Here is a 13,922-nt window from a genome sequence, read left to right on the forward strand (position 1 = left end):
TGCACATGTGTACAGTGTTAGATTCAAAGCCCTGCAGGGTTCATTGAGCTAGAAATGCAAAAGGGTAGAGAAATGTTGTTTGCGTGGTGTGTCTGTGGTGTTCAGGGGGGGTTTGGCTTAAGTGAGCCATTAAATATGTATAGTAGACTGAACACAGTTGAGGAGAAGGACACTATGATCTTTGCATTTCTATGAGAATGTAAAGCAGACTGATACATGAAAGCGATAATAGCTTTACTGTAAAATAAAAAGGAGAAAAAAAGATGATGAACAAATCCAATGAAAAACATAGTTGTTTGTATCTAAAGGCCATAGAGCTCCATTATTATTATTAAAACACATCAGTGAGTCACACTGTTGCACTGGGTGACATGTCTCTTCACCGTGAACACACATACACTGCAGTTTATTTGGACTCAATCCCAAACACACACTGTCCTGCTGGAAATATTCACTAGAGCAGAAAATGTGGATTAATCCACCGCTGAAAATAGTCCCTCCCAAAAAAAGCATAGTTTCCTCCTGTTTGAGTAATGTTTGCTAAAAACTGCAGTGGACAGTTGTTGTTTTAGTCAATTACTCAAGCCTTATTTAAAGTAGTGAGTCATTAGACCTGGGGCTGAATGCTACAGACAGTGCAGGGAAGAAAGAGATGGACTATATGCTTTGTTTTTTTATCTTTTCATTAGATTTGTTGACAATGAGAAAAATGTGGAGTAGTCTTTTCTATCCTGGCAAGAAAAGAGAGAAGCTTCATTTAAATCAATATATTGAGCTATTGAAAATCTATGTCATCTCTAGTGTACACTGAAATGTCAGGCAAAGCAGCACTGTGTTTTTAGGTGTGTGTCAATATGCATGTGTGTATGTGTATTATCTCTGTATCCATGTAACCTTCTCCCTGTCTGTCCCACTCCTCCCATAGTGAAGCAGCCCCCCACTATAGTGAAGCAGTCAGTGAAGGACTACATTGTGGACCCCAGAGATAACATCATCATTGAATGCGAGGCCAAGGCCAACCCTTTGCCAAGGTAAGCATTACACACGTATGGACACACACACACACACACACACACACACACACACACACACACACGCACACGCACACGCACACGCACGCAGAGGACAGATAAGTGAATACAATACCCTGTGTTCACTAATCTGTCCTCTGCTATAATAAGTAGATCCACATGAAACCACAGATGGTACATTTAAAGATGGCAGATTCTCCAGACATCCAACACATGTATGATGAAGACTTTATGAGACTCATCTTACATGCTGTAGAGGTATAAGTATAGAGTTTCAATTAAAACTACTACTACTAGAATTTATTTAAGAATGTGAGAATGTGTGTTTTTAGTGAACTTTCTCAGAAATCAGGATAATTGAGTGTTGGAAGTGGACAGGTGGAGCAGCTCACTATTTGATGAGCAGGCATGGAAGATTTAGCAGGTAACCCAGGAGACGTGTGGGGCTTTTCATTACACTTACATGTGTCCTCTCATCTCCTCCCGTTTGTGCGTCTTAACTCCTCCCACTGAGGAATAGACTATTTAAATCTGTTAATTACTGGAAGAACAGGACAGATGTAAAGAAGCAACACATTAATACAGCTGTAGCCTGCAGAATATGTTTAAATTCAAATATAGCTCATTTAGTTTGTGAACGTCTGACTCACAGCTAGGTGATGTCATATTTTCCTGAAGAAGCTGAGATGTACTGAAACAGAAAAAAAAGAAAAGAAGCCTTTTGGCTCATGAAGAGAGAAAAAACTCATACATATCTTTTATAATTGATTTTATGATACAGCATTTTTTATTTGATGTATAAATATGAAAAGCTGCTGTTTGTGCCATCAAGTAGATTCAGAATCAGTTTTATTGTCACTTCTGTAACACACACTCAATATAAATAGAAGCCAAATGCCGTTCTCGAAATCAGTCGTGATCACATTTAAAAACATAAAGGGCCGTTTTTAAGATAAAGTGCTGATGCATTGGTCTATTGAAGGACAGGTAGTGCTGATGTATTTGTGTGTAAATGTATCATCTCATGGTGTGTGAGGTATAGATGGGAAGGTTCAGAGTTCTGATGGTGTGGTGGAAAAAACTACTGGAGATGTTGCAGATGTTGCCCGGATGCTCTGCAGCCTCCTTCATGATGGCAGGAGTGCAAAGAGGTGATGGGAGGGATAGGAGGGAGATTTCCTAATATGCTGTATGACAGCAACATTCTGACTGTCCCATCAGATCAGCTGACCAGTCAGCAAACACATTCCATCAGAGGGTTGTTGCTGCCTGGTAAAAAAAGAAGGACACACCTGTTGTTCCTCTCTCTGAGCTCCTCCAGCAGTCTCCTTGTCTCCTCTGTGGTGCATTTAAGGACTTGGAGCATCCTCCATGATATCAGAGGGAGGGATGATGAGGGCGGGTTGTGGCCTGAGGACGAGAAGAAGCATAACTTAACCAAATGAAGAAAAAAACAAAAACCAAACCCTAGGCTGTAAAATCCTCAGTAACACAGACAAGTTAACACAGTGACAGGCTGCAGACTGCACACTGTCTGCACCAATCACACGCAGCTGGAGAGTAATCAGGAAAATGCAGCACAGCTGAGGACAAAGCAGTCCAGTGGAGATTCATGTGATCTCTTCTACCCTCCTCTTCTTTTTTCTTCTTCCTCCCACATCATTCATTCTTTTCACTCAGGGCCATTGTCTTTCACTGGTCTCCTCTGCTGCCTTTCGTCACCCTGGTGCATCTGTCCTTTGTGTCTCCTTGCCCTCCTCCCACATCTCTCTCTCTCTCTCTCTCTCTCTCTCTCTCTCTCTCTCTCTCTCTCTCTCTCTCTCTCTCTCTCTCTCTCTCTCTCTCTCTCTCTCTCTCTCTCTCTCTCTCTCTCTCTCTCTCTCACACACACACACATGCACAATAACACATTTTGATTTTAAACAACCCTTTCCCATGGACCCTCCTTCTCTTTCAGTTGAGTGGTGTCTAACACCTAAAGCTATTTGATGCCCTCCAACAGCCCCATAAACTCAGTGTGACACCTGTCTGCCTGTCCTCTACAAGCCTCAACCTGACAAGTGTTCTGCTGTGCTTTTAGCTGTCTCCTGCTCCATCACAGTGTCCTTCTATTACCTCCATCACTCTGTCCGTCTGGCTGTCTGCTCCAGCTGCTCCAAACACACTCAAGCTCCACCGATTCCCCTCTAGTTTTCTCTTCTCTGTCTCTTCTTGTTGATATCTGATGCAACAATAAGCCAATTAGTTAACAAGATGAATGATAGAAAATAATCTAAAACTTCTTAGATAATAAAATAATTGTTTTAGACATTTTGAGGCAGAAATATCAATCATGAGCTGGTTTCAGTCTTTCAAATGTGATGATTTTGAATGAAAAGCAAACTGATTCTTTCTTTTTTTTAATTTAAATTTATCTTAACCCTTACATACTGTTCATATTCTTTTTTTTTAAAGATTTTGTTGGCATAGACACCTTTATTAATCAGTGGATCGACATGAAACATGGGAGAGAGAGAGGGGGGTGACATGCAGCAAAGGACCTCCGATCAGGAGTCGAACCGGGGTCGGCTGCGTGTATGGCATGCGCTCTAACCACTCGACCACCTGTGCGCCATACTGTTCATATTCTGACTCATAATTAGTCTCTACATCAATTCACATTCATAAATATCTTTTTTCTTTTTTTTTAAATAACAAAGGTGAAATTTGTACATTTGCATATATAAAAATGTATATCAGCTGCTCAACATTTTTAAAAATGATGCATTTTATTTCCATGTTTGTATACTGTGGGTCACATTAGAACAATTATGGCTAAGATAAATGTGTATATGGTGCTCTCAAATGTAAAACAAAATGGTTAAATTTGACCCTGAGCCAGTATATAAGAGTTTAGAAAATCATCATAATCATCATCATCATAATAGATTTGATCCATGATAGAGGTTATTCAATCCCAAGGAAAATTAGACCTAATCCAAAATACAAGTTAAATACATAGTGAATTTGGATATGGGTTATTGCATTCTTCTCATGTAGATTACAGTGCAAGAAATAATGGATTCCTCCTCCTTCTCTTCCTTTCTTCTTTGGTTCGCCAGACACACATGCACACAAATGTCTCACACTTAAAAATGCACAAAAAATCTGTATTGATCATAAGTACAGAATCATTTTATGTACCTGCAGCAAACTATTTGCCTAATTCACACTCAGAAGAAGGCATGCACGCACACACACACAAATGCATGCACGCACACACATATGCATTCACTCGCACATGCACATGCACATGCACATACACACATAGTGTCTCCAGTGGTTACATCACTGCTGGGTATGACCGGCTCAGGACAGTGCCACATTGTTTATTTGGAAACAGATTGGCTTTACATAAGACACACACACACACACACACACACACACACACACACACACACACACCCTTACACAACCTTACAATAAGGCACTCACGGCCACTCTCCCATACACACACACTCACTAGCTCTCCCCTTCCCAGGACAGGCATTGTGCTCCAATAATGCACTCAGTTGACTATTCATGCTCATGAAACATTCAGCGAGGGGGATCGTTCACTTATTCACCCGCAATCAGTCTCTCACTACGCAACACACACCAGGACACACACAGCTCCGGCCTCCAGTGCTTCAATACTGGATCTTTGTTCAGGCTTGGCGCTCAAACAGACCCAGCTCAACTGTCTAAAAATGACAGGAAGCATCTTTTTGTAAATCCCCGCTCCCCACTAAAAATAGAGTGTGTTATATAAGATATTCACTGTTCATCACTAATCACAGAGCTCTCTGGAAACAGCACATAGAACAGGATTAAGCTTGCAGTACTATGACATGCACGATGGAGGGCGAGAGTTGGGCTCCATTTTTTTTGGAGTGTTGTTATGTGCCAGCTGAGTAACATGAGATGGCAACCACATGACAAGCAAAGGACTTTCACATTTTCCGCTTGTTAAAACAATTAAGAGTCCATGTTAACATGCTGATAGCCTGGTTGTCATCCCATCATGTCAGGATGACTTTGCTCTTAAAGGAGCATCCTGGTGTTTTTTTATATAGTAAAGTATAAACCCATAAAAAATAAATCACAAATACTGTGCATTAGTCCCAAGCACTTTTAAATGATAAATGGACTCTACTTATATAACACTTTCAACCACTATATGTCAAATTCACATACATAGTTGGTGCAATCATCGGTAGCAATTTGGGGTTAAGTATCTTGCCCAAGGACACATGGACATGTAGACTGGAGGAGTTGGGAGTCGAAACCACCAATCTTCTGATTAGTGGACGACCCACTCTACCTCTTGAGCCACAGCTACCACATTGGAGCATACCATGTTTTCGTTTTTCCATCTGATTTACAAAGAAAGTCCACTTAATACTCCACTTAAATATGCTCAAACATACTGTAATCCATCTATTAAAAACTGAAAATTTGCTCATTTAACAGTGTTCGAAAAACAGCAAAATGGAAGTGTTAGGAAATAGACAGAGAACAAGAAGAGTACTTTTTGTTTGAGAAGAAAAACTAGTATATTAATACTCCTATACCTATTACAGATAAATACATTAGAAAGGTGTCATTTGTTACATGTGGGGTAAATATTGTTCAGGCTCCTTCCAGTATTGGTACTGTCACAGTGATCTATTATTTAATCCACTTTTTGTTGCCTTTATTTTCAAAGTTCCATTGCTTTTGATGGAGTGTAAAGGTTCAAACCGGTTTTTAAACATTTTCTGCTGGAGTAGACTCAAACACACTCCACAATTCCACATTTTTCTAGTCTTATTTCACACTGTTTTGGATATGAATATGTGTTGAGTTGGACAGTTGGGCTGTCTTGTAGACATTTTTTGTGTTTACAGTTGTTTTTTGGGTAAGAATGTTGGTTGATAAGATAAATGAAAGTTGATGATCACCTGAAACACTGTACCATCTCAAAATGAGAGGACAACAATAGAATAAGCTTCAGCTCCAGTGAATTAATCCTTTGGTTGTTTGTCTTTTGGCTCAGGTTCTCCTGGCGAAGGAACGGGAAGTTTTTCAACTTCGGGAAAGATCCCCGGGTGTCGATGCGGAAACGCTCTGGAACCCTGGAGATCGGTTTCCGTAGCGGAGGACGACCAGAGGACTACGAGGGAGAGTATCAGTGTTTAGCCGACAATGACCTGGGAATGGCCATTTCCAACAAAATCCTGCTACGGGTCTCCAGTAAGAACACACAGTTACGCACACACTAATACACGCACACACTAGGGCTGGGCCATTAATTGAACTTTTAACCTGGATTACGATTAATGAACGATTATCTCCACCCTTGATGAACAATTATGTATTTTCACAGTTTCTTTAGTTTAGTATTTTCCACTGCTGCACATGAGTATCTTTAGGGAATGATAATAAAGATGTTTTAAGGTGTGACGCTGTGGTTAATGTCTAGTTTACTTGATTAGAACTATGTAAAGCTCATGGTTTGGGTTCAAATGATCACTGGAGACAAGTTTTCAAATTCCTTAAAGATATGTAACCTTTACTGTCATTGCAACACCATTAATTGACATGAGCAAGATTAGATTTTCTAAATGTCGGTTTCGATCATTTTTCAATGAATTGCCCAGCTCTAGCAAACACACACACTGATATAATACACACACTGAAATGTCATTATAGAGAAATAGTATTCATCAAATCTTCATGATGTCTTGTATTAGAAAAAAAGAAGAGAAACTGATGTAAATGTACTTACCTATATCCACCAGTTATACCCTTTATTTTGTCACATGATGTCAATACAACCAATCAGCTGAGTAGTTTTTGACTTGTATTTTCTTCTGACTGTAATTCTTGTCACATATCATTTCTTTCGTTCCCTTCTCCCCCTACCCCCCCTTTTCTCCTCCCCTTCCTCTCCATTGTGCAGAGGCTCCTCTGTGGCCTAAAGAGGTGCTGGAACCAGTGATGGTGCCTGAAGGCCACCCGCTGGTCCTCCCCTGCAACCCCCCACCGGGCCTGCCTCCTCCATTCACCTTCTGGATGAACAGCGGTGAGCACCACTTCCACACAGACACAGACACAGTGTGTGTGTGTGTGTGTGTGTGTGTGTGTAACAGAAAAATGTCAACTACCTCATTTATAACAAACTCCCAATCCAAAAAGTCGACAGTACAGCTACATTGTCCTTTTCGCCCTCGTGTGAACTTTCCCCACACAGTTAACAGCCTATATGACACACAGACACACACACGAGTGTATACACTCATACACATATCAGCATGCCATGTTGACAACACAGTGTTAGACATCGACGCATTATTAGCCGGCTCACGATTGGTCCTGGGGCACTATCTGACAACCATACGGCTCATGTCAGTTGGTGCACTTACAGAGCGTTTATGACAGCGTGTCTGGACGTCTTCGGGGGTGTGCTGTAAGTTAACGGTTGCCCGTAGCGACCGCTGGATGAGACATCTGCAGGGTTAACTTGAACAGACGTTGAACTGAGTTATATGTGAAAATGTATGCGTCTTGTCCGGTGTAAGGGGGTTAATGTGAAGGTACAAGCAAGACTTTACATTAGTCTGGATGGAATATATGAAAGATAAACAATTTATAAGGTAGTGGCTGACTTTACAGAGGCTGACATTTAAAGGTGCAGTGTGTAGAATTTAGTGGCATATAGTAGAACAGACATGGCAGAATTGGAATATAATATTCATAAGTATTAAGTTTTCATTGGTGTATAATCATCTCAAAATAAGAATGATTGTGTTTTCGTTACCTTAGAATGAGCCCTTTATATTCATGTTTCTACAGTAGCCCAGAATGGACAAACCAAACACCAACACTTTGCATTTACCACATTTACCACTGAATCTTACACACTGGTCCTTTAATTTTTTAATTTTTATATTTAATTATGTATGACCATAGTTTTTTTTATTGTAGTCACTTGTTGAGGTAAGCCAGAGTAATTGTGAAAAGCTGCTGTACAAACATGTGCCCAAGTCATTTAGAATGAGAAGCTGTCATAGTGAAGGTGTGAGGTTGTAATCAAGACAATGACATCGCGTCCTCCTAAAATTATGATGCCACTATCACTGCAGAGGATTTGTTCCTGGAATCATAGATATATAGTAAATGGTAGACATACTGTACTTATAAAGCACTTTTCTAGTGTTTTTGACCATTCAAACCACTTTTACACTTCATGTCACATTCACCCATTCACACCCATTCATACATGAGCTACCACACAGTGGACCAACCTGCTCATCATTCACACACATATTCATACACTCTTGGTGCAGCCATCAGGAATACCTTGCCCATGGTCACATCAACATGTGGACTGGAGGAGCCGGGAATTAAATCGCTGATCTTCCGAGACAACCCACTCTACCTCCTGAGCCACAGCCACCCCAATATATCATTACACCGCGTTCCAAATTATTATGCAAATTGGATTTAAGTATCATAAACATTTCATTTTTCATTTTTCATTTTTCAATTAAACTCATGGATAGTATTGTGTCTCAGGGCTCTTTGGATCACTGAAATCAATCTCAGACACCTGTGATAATTAGTTTGCCAGGTGAGCCCAATTAAAGGAAAACTACTTAAGACGGACGTTCCACATTATTAAGCAGACCACAGGTTTCAAGCAATATGGGAAAGAAAAAGGATCTCTCTGCTGCCGAAAAGCGTCAAATAGGGCAATGCCTTGGACAAGGTATGAAAACAATAGATATTTCACAACAACTTAAGCGTGATCATCGTACTGTGAAGAGGTTTGTGGCTGATTCAGAGCATAGACGGGTTTGTGCAGATAAAGGCATAATGAGGAAGATTTCTGCCAGACAAATTCATCGGATCAAGAGAGCAGCTGCTAAAATGCCATTCCAAAGCAGCAAACAGGTATTCGAAGCTGCTGGTGCCTCTGGAGTCCCACGAACCTCAAGGTGTAGGATCCTCCAGAGGCTTGCAGTTGTGCAAAAACCTACTATTCGGCCACCCTTAACCAATGCTCACAAGCAGAAACGGTTGCAGTGGGCCCAGAAATACATGAAGACTAATTTTCAAACAGTCTTGTTTACTGATGAGTGCCGTGCAACCCTGGATAGTCCAGATGGATGGAGTAGTGGATGGTGGGTGAATGGCCACCATGTCCCAACAAGGCTTTGACGTCAACAAGGAGGTGGGGGAGTCATGTTTTGGGCCGGAATCATGGGGAGAGAGCTTGTAGGCCCCTTTAGGGTCCCTGAAGGTGTGAAAATGACCTTGGCAAAGTATGTAGAGTTTCTGACTGACCACTTTCTTCCATGGTACAAAAAGAAGAACCGTGCCTTCCGTAGCAAAATCATCTTCATGCATGACAATGCACCATCTCATGTTGCAAAGAATACCTCTGTGTCACTGGCTGCTATGGGCATAAAAGGAGAGAAACTCATGGTGTGGCCCCCATCCTCCCTAGACCTCAACCCTATTGAGAACCTTTGGAGCATCCTCAAGCAAAAGATCTATGAGGGTGGGAGGCAGTTCACATCAAAACAGCAGCTCTGGGAGGCTATTCTGACATCATGCAAAGACATTCAAGCAGAAACTGTCCAGAAACTCACAAGTTCAATGGATGCAAGAATTGTGAAGGTGATCTCACAGAAGGGGTCCTATGTTAACATGTAACTTGGCCTGTTAAGATGGGTTTTTTTATTGAAATAGATTTTGATTTCAGTAATTATGACCTCCTAATGCTGCAAATTCAACAACTGACCATTTTCAGTTCTTTACAACCTATAAAATGTTTTGAAACTGTGTTGTGCATAATAATTTGGAACATTTTTATTTTTTATTTTTGAAAAAAATACTGTTGGGGTTGAACATAGCTCAGTGGGTAGAGTACCCACCCCATGTGTTGAGGCTATAGTCCTCGTTGCAGGTGCCCCGGTTCGAATCCCGCGTCGAGCAGTCTTATCCTGTGTCATTCCCCCTCTCTCTGCCTCCTGTTTCCTGTCTATCTCTACTGTCCTGAACATTAAAGGCAAAAAAAAAAGAAAAAAATACTGTTATCATTGGGACGTTTGTTCAATAAAATTCGAATTATACTCTAACGGTTGATGACTTGAAAATTATATTGACTGTCATTCTCATTGACTATTTAGGAAAATCAGAGAAAAATATCATTTGCATAATTTGGAACGCGGTGTATATACAGCTAAAATACAAACTTTAGTTGTAGGGTAGATGACTTGTTTATTGATCATGTGGTATATTCAGGTCATTTAGTATGAAGTTAGAGGGCTCACAAAAGACAAAAGATTAAAAAAAAAAAGATGGTCAATACAGAAGAAGTTTATCAGGATTTCTGTATTTCACCAAATATGAAGTTGCAAAAATGCTTAATATAGGTCTTTTTTTAATTTAAAATAGTTGCAATTCATTTTAGATCTAAAGGCAAGACTTAAAACTTGGGAAACTTTCTGACACAGTTTCCAATCAGTGAAACAGTGAGTACTGTGAATCTGTCCTGGCCACTGCTCAGAACTTGAATCCAAATATGCAGATTGCAGATTCCAAACTTGGACTGTTGAATCCAGCTGTGTTGAAAGCCAGCTAGATGTACCTGTTAACATGTTAGTGGTTAAACTACTATCACATCTATTTTAACAAGTTTCAGGAATCGGTTAAATGTTCATTCAATGACCGAACCTTTTAGTTTGACTTCCTCTATCTCTGTCCTTCTTTCCTCCTCATTCTTCCAGCTATGGCCCCAATCCCTCAAGATAAGAGAGTATCTATGGGTCTGAATGGAGACCTCTACTTCTCCAACGTTTTGGCCCAAGACGCCCACACTGACTACAGCTGCAACGCTCGCTTCCTCTTCACACACACCATCCAGCAGAAGAACCCCTTCACACTCAAAGTTCAGACAAGTGAGTAGACGGCATACACACACACACACACACACACACACACACACACACACACATACACATTTATGAATATTAATAGTCACTATTTCAATAGGAGCCACTGATGTAATAGTGTTTAAACCCTGACTTCTCTTTATGTCTGCTGAGTGTGTTTTAATGGAATATGACATATCTATCTCCACCTAGAGGTGATGACATGGCATGGCATGAGAGCCATGAAATCCTAACATCTGATGACACATCCTCAGGTTTCTGAAGACAAGAGAAGAAAATGGAAATTTGGATTGACATAATGTGACATCTTTGTTCAGTGTTCAGCACCACTGTGTCCCCTTAGGTTCTGTGAGTGTGTTTATGTGTGTGTGTGTGTGTGTGGACTGATGTTCCACTGTGTGTGTGCCTGTGTTTTCAGAGGAGCAGTTTAATGACTCATCTTACAATGTCTCTGACCCCTACGGTGGTGAGTCACTTCCTGTCCCGACAGCTCAGCTTCCTGTCCACGTACTGTCCGATAGTAACGAGGCTCGCACACTAATCTGCTGGCTCAGACTGACCTTAGATACAAATGTAACCCTCTAACTGTTCCTGCACATGTAGATGTTCATGTGGAAAAGTAAACATGGGTCGTTGTGCTTCTTTTATGGTCACATAGACTTTTTGGATTGAAGTTTTTGATATAAAGATTTTTAAAATGGACCCTTTTTGAGAAATAAAAAGACACAAAATCTATATGGATTCAGTATAAACTCTTGAATTTGACTCTTGTCTGGCTGTATACTGCATTCAGGTCATTAAAAAGATAAAGAATAATCTATCATCAGATCCAACAAGGAACAGACAAGATGAGATCCTGCCACATGACACTTGACAAGTGCTTGTATTGCTGCTTCTTACACATAATAATTAAACTTGCACGATAATCTAACTCTGGGATTAATACACTAAATGTCTGACTGAGTTTAGAATGATCAGTGTTTGTTTTATGACAACCATATCAGCACATTTAAAACTAAAATAAGTGAAACCACACTGCTCCTTGAAGAACAGTGTTTCTTACTGTCACTTCACTACTGAAAGTTTATTATTACTGATAACATCAGCAACTTGGGAGGACAGTAGGTGACAACTCAAAAATGAGGTATATTTTCATATAACTGAGGCCTGTTGACCATGATTTCCAAAAAACATGTAAAACCTGTGATAATAAGTTGGAATGAAGTTGGCTACAAAAGTCCAACACAGAATTGGGAACCTTTATGCGAGGGGGGTCAAACTCATTTTCATTCAAGGGCCACATACAGACCAATTTGATCTCATGTGGGCCAGATCACTAAAAGGAAGGAAGGATGGAAGGAAAGAAAAGAAGGAGAAGGAAAATAATACAGGATGGAAGGAAGGAAGGAAGGAAAGAAAGAAAGAAAGAAAAGAAGACAAGATGGAAAGATGAAAGGAAGGAAGGAAAAGAAGACAGGATGGAAAGATGGAAGGAAGGAAGGGAAGAAGGGTAGATGGAAGGAAGGAAGGAAAAGAAGAGGGGGAGGAAGGAAGGAGAAGAAAACACTTTTAATCAATCAATCTTTATTTATATAGCGTCAAATCACAACAAAAATGATTTCAAGGCACTTAACATATAGATCAGGTCATGTCCAAACTATTCCATAAAGGGTCATGTGTCTGTGGGTTTTTGTTCCAACCAATCAAACTATCTGAAGACTAAGATCAGATGATTAAATGAGTCAAGCCTGGTGTGCTCCTTTATGGAGTAGTTTGGACTTGTTGGTCTAGACTCTATTCTTTCATTTAAAAGTGAAATGATCTCATTAAAATTCTTCAAATTAAATCTCCTCCTTCTCCCTCATTAAAGACGCCTGAATCTATGAATATGAAAATATTTTTTCATTTTTAAAGTTTAACTGCTGGACACAAGATGTCTCCTACTTTAAATTGTTTGGATTGGAAGATGAATACTGGATCAGGATTGGCTCTAATTCACATCTTAAACTGAGATTGAAGGTGAGCACAGAAAAAACCCAGCTTCTTCAGCAAATACTTATGAAATTATGCATCATTTAGCACAAAGAAACCAAATCCAACTGAAGGAACAAGAAGAAGAATATATTTCTGACTAGATGAGGACTTTAAACTACAGTATCTACTAAAATCAGTGAACAATCAGTTTTCACAAGTTTTACAGCATAAACACTGTCTTGGCAGATGACAGCTGAAACTTCTGATAACATACCAGGCAACAGTAGCAACAGAATCAAATGTGTGGTGTTAATCAGCTATTCATTAAACAAGGATAAATCCAACTGCATCATATCCAAGATCACACAGGTTGACTGACTGACCACATGTGACTAAAAGACAAGCAGCACTTCTCACTGTAACGATCATACACCCACACAGTAGAAAGGTATCCATCTCATTTACTCTATAATTAGTTTATTCCGCCTTTCAATCAATGTTAAATTGAAATAACACGTGATGAATAAACATGCAGTAATTAAGACAGAAATTATCCTTAATTCAAGTATATTGCACATAGAGAATTGAATGTGTGTATTCATAAGTTGTACAGCTATTGAATAAGCCCATAGCTGGAGGGAACAGATCAGCCAAAGTGGTAGCATATGTGCTGTGCTATTGGCATGAGCTAAATGAGGAGGGGGGGGGGGGGGGCAATGAAGCTCTGGGGTGGATGGATGGAATACATCCCCATGGGAGAAGATGCTCCTAGTGACGGAGCAAGGCTGGCGGCTCCCAGGCCCAGAGGGACAGAAGACGGGGCAGAGGCTCCAGCAGAGAGGAGGGATTAGGTCACATGATGAATATTCAGTCTGGATTCATGCTGCGGTCATTAATAGTCATACATGTATGGAAATAAGGTTTCAGTCCCTCACTCCTGCTCTCCAACACATCT

General features: G+C 40.3%; 1 protein-coding gene across 1 annotated transcript in view; it reads left to right on the forward strand.

The window, feature by feature from the left end:
- Positions 1-858: 858 nt before the first annotated feature.
- nfasca (neurofascin homolog (chicken) a) overlaps positions 859-13,922 on the forward strand; it is a 55,499-nt gene continuing 42,435 nt past the window's right edge. Inside the window, exons 1-5 of the mRNA XM_053315076.1 lie at positions 859-1,031; positions 6,088-6,284; positions 6,994-7,116; positions 10,829-10,999; positions 11,412-11,459. Coding sequence (XP_053171051.1) covers positions 859-1,031; positions 6,088-6,284; positions 6,994-7,116; positions 10,829-10,999; positions 11,412-11,459 — 712 coding nt within the window. The remainder of the gene's footprint in view (positions 1,032-6,087; positions 6,285-6,993; positions 7,117-10,828; positions 11,000-11,411; positions 11,460-13,922) is intronic.

This window comes from Scomber japonicus, chromosome 3, assembly GCF_027409825.1.
Source record: "Scomber japonicus isolate fScoJap1 chromosome 3, fScoJap1.pri, whole genome shotgun sequence".
Lineage (NCBI taxonomy): Eukaryota > Metazoa > Chordata > Actinopteri > Scombriformes > Scombridae > Scomber > Scomber japonicus.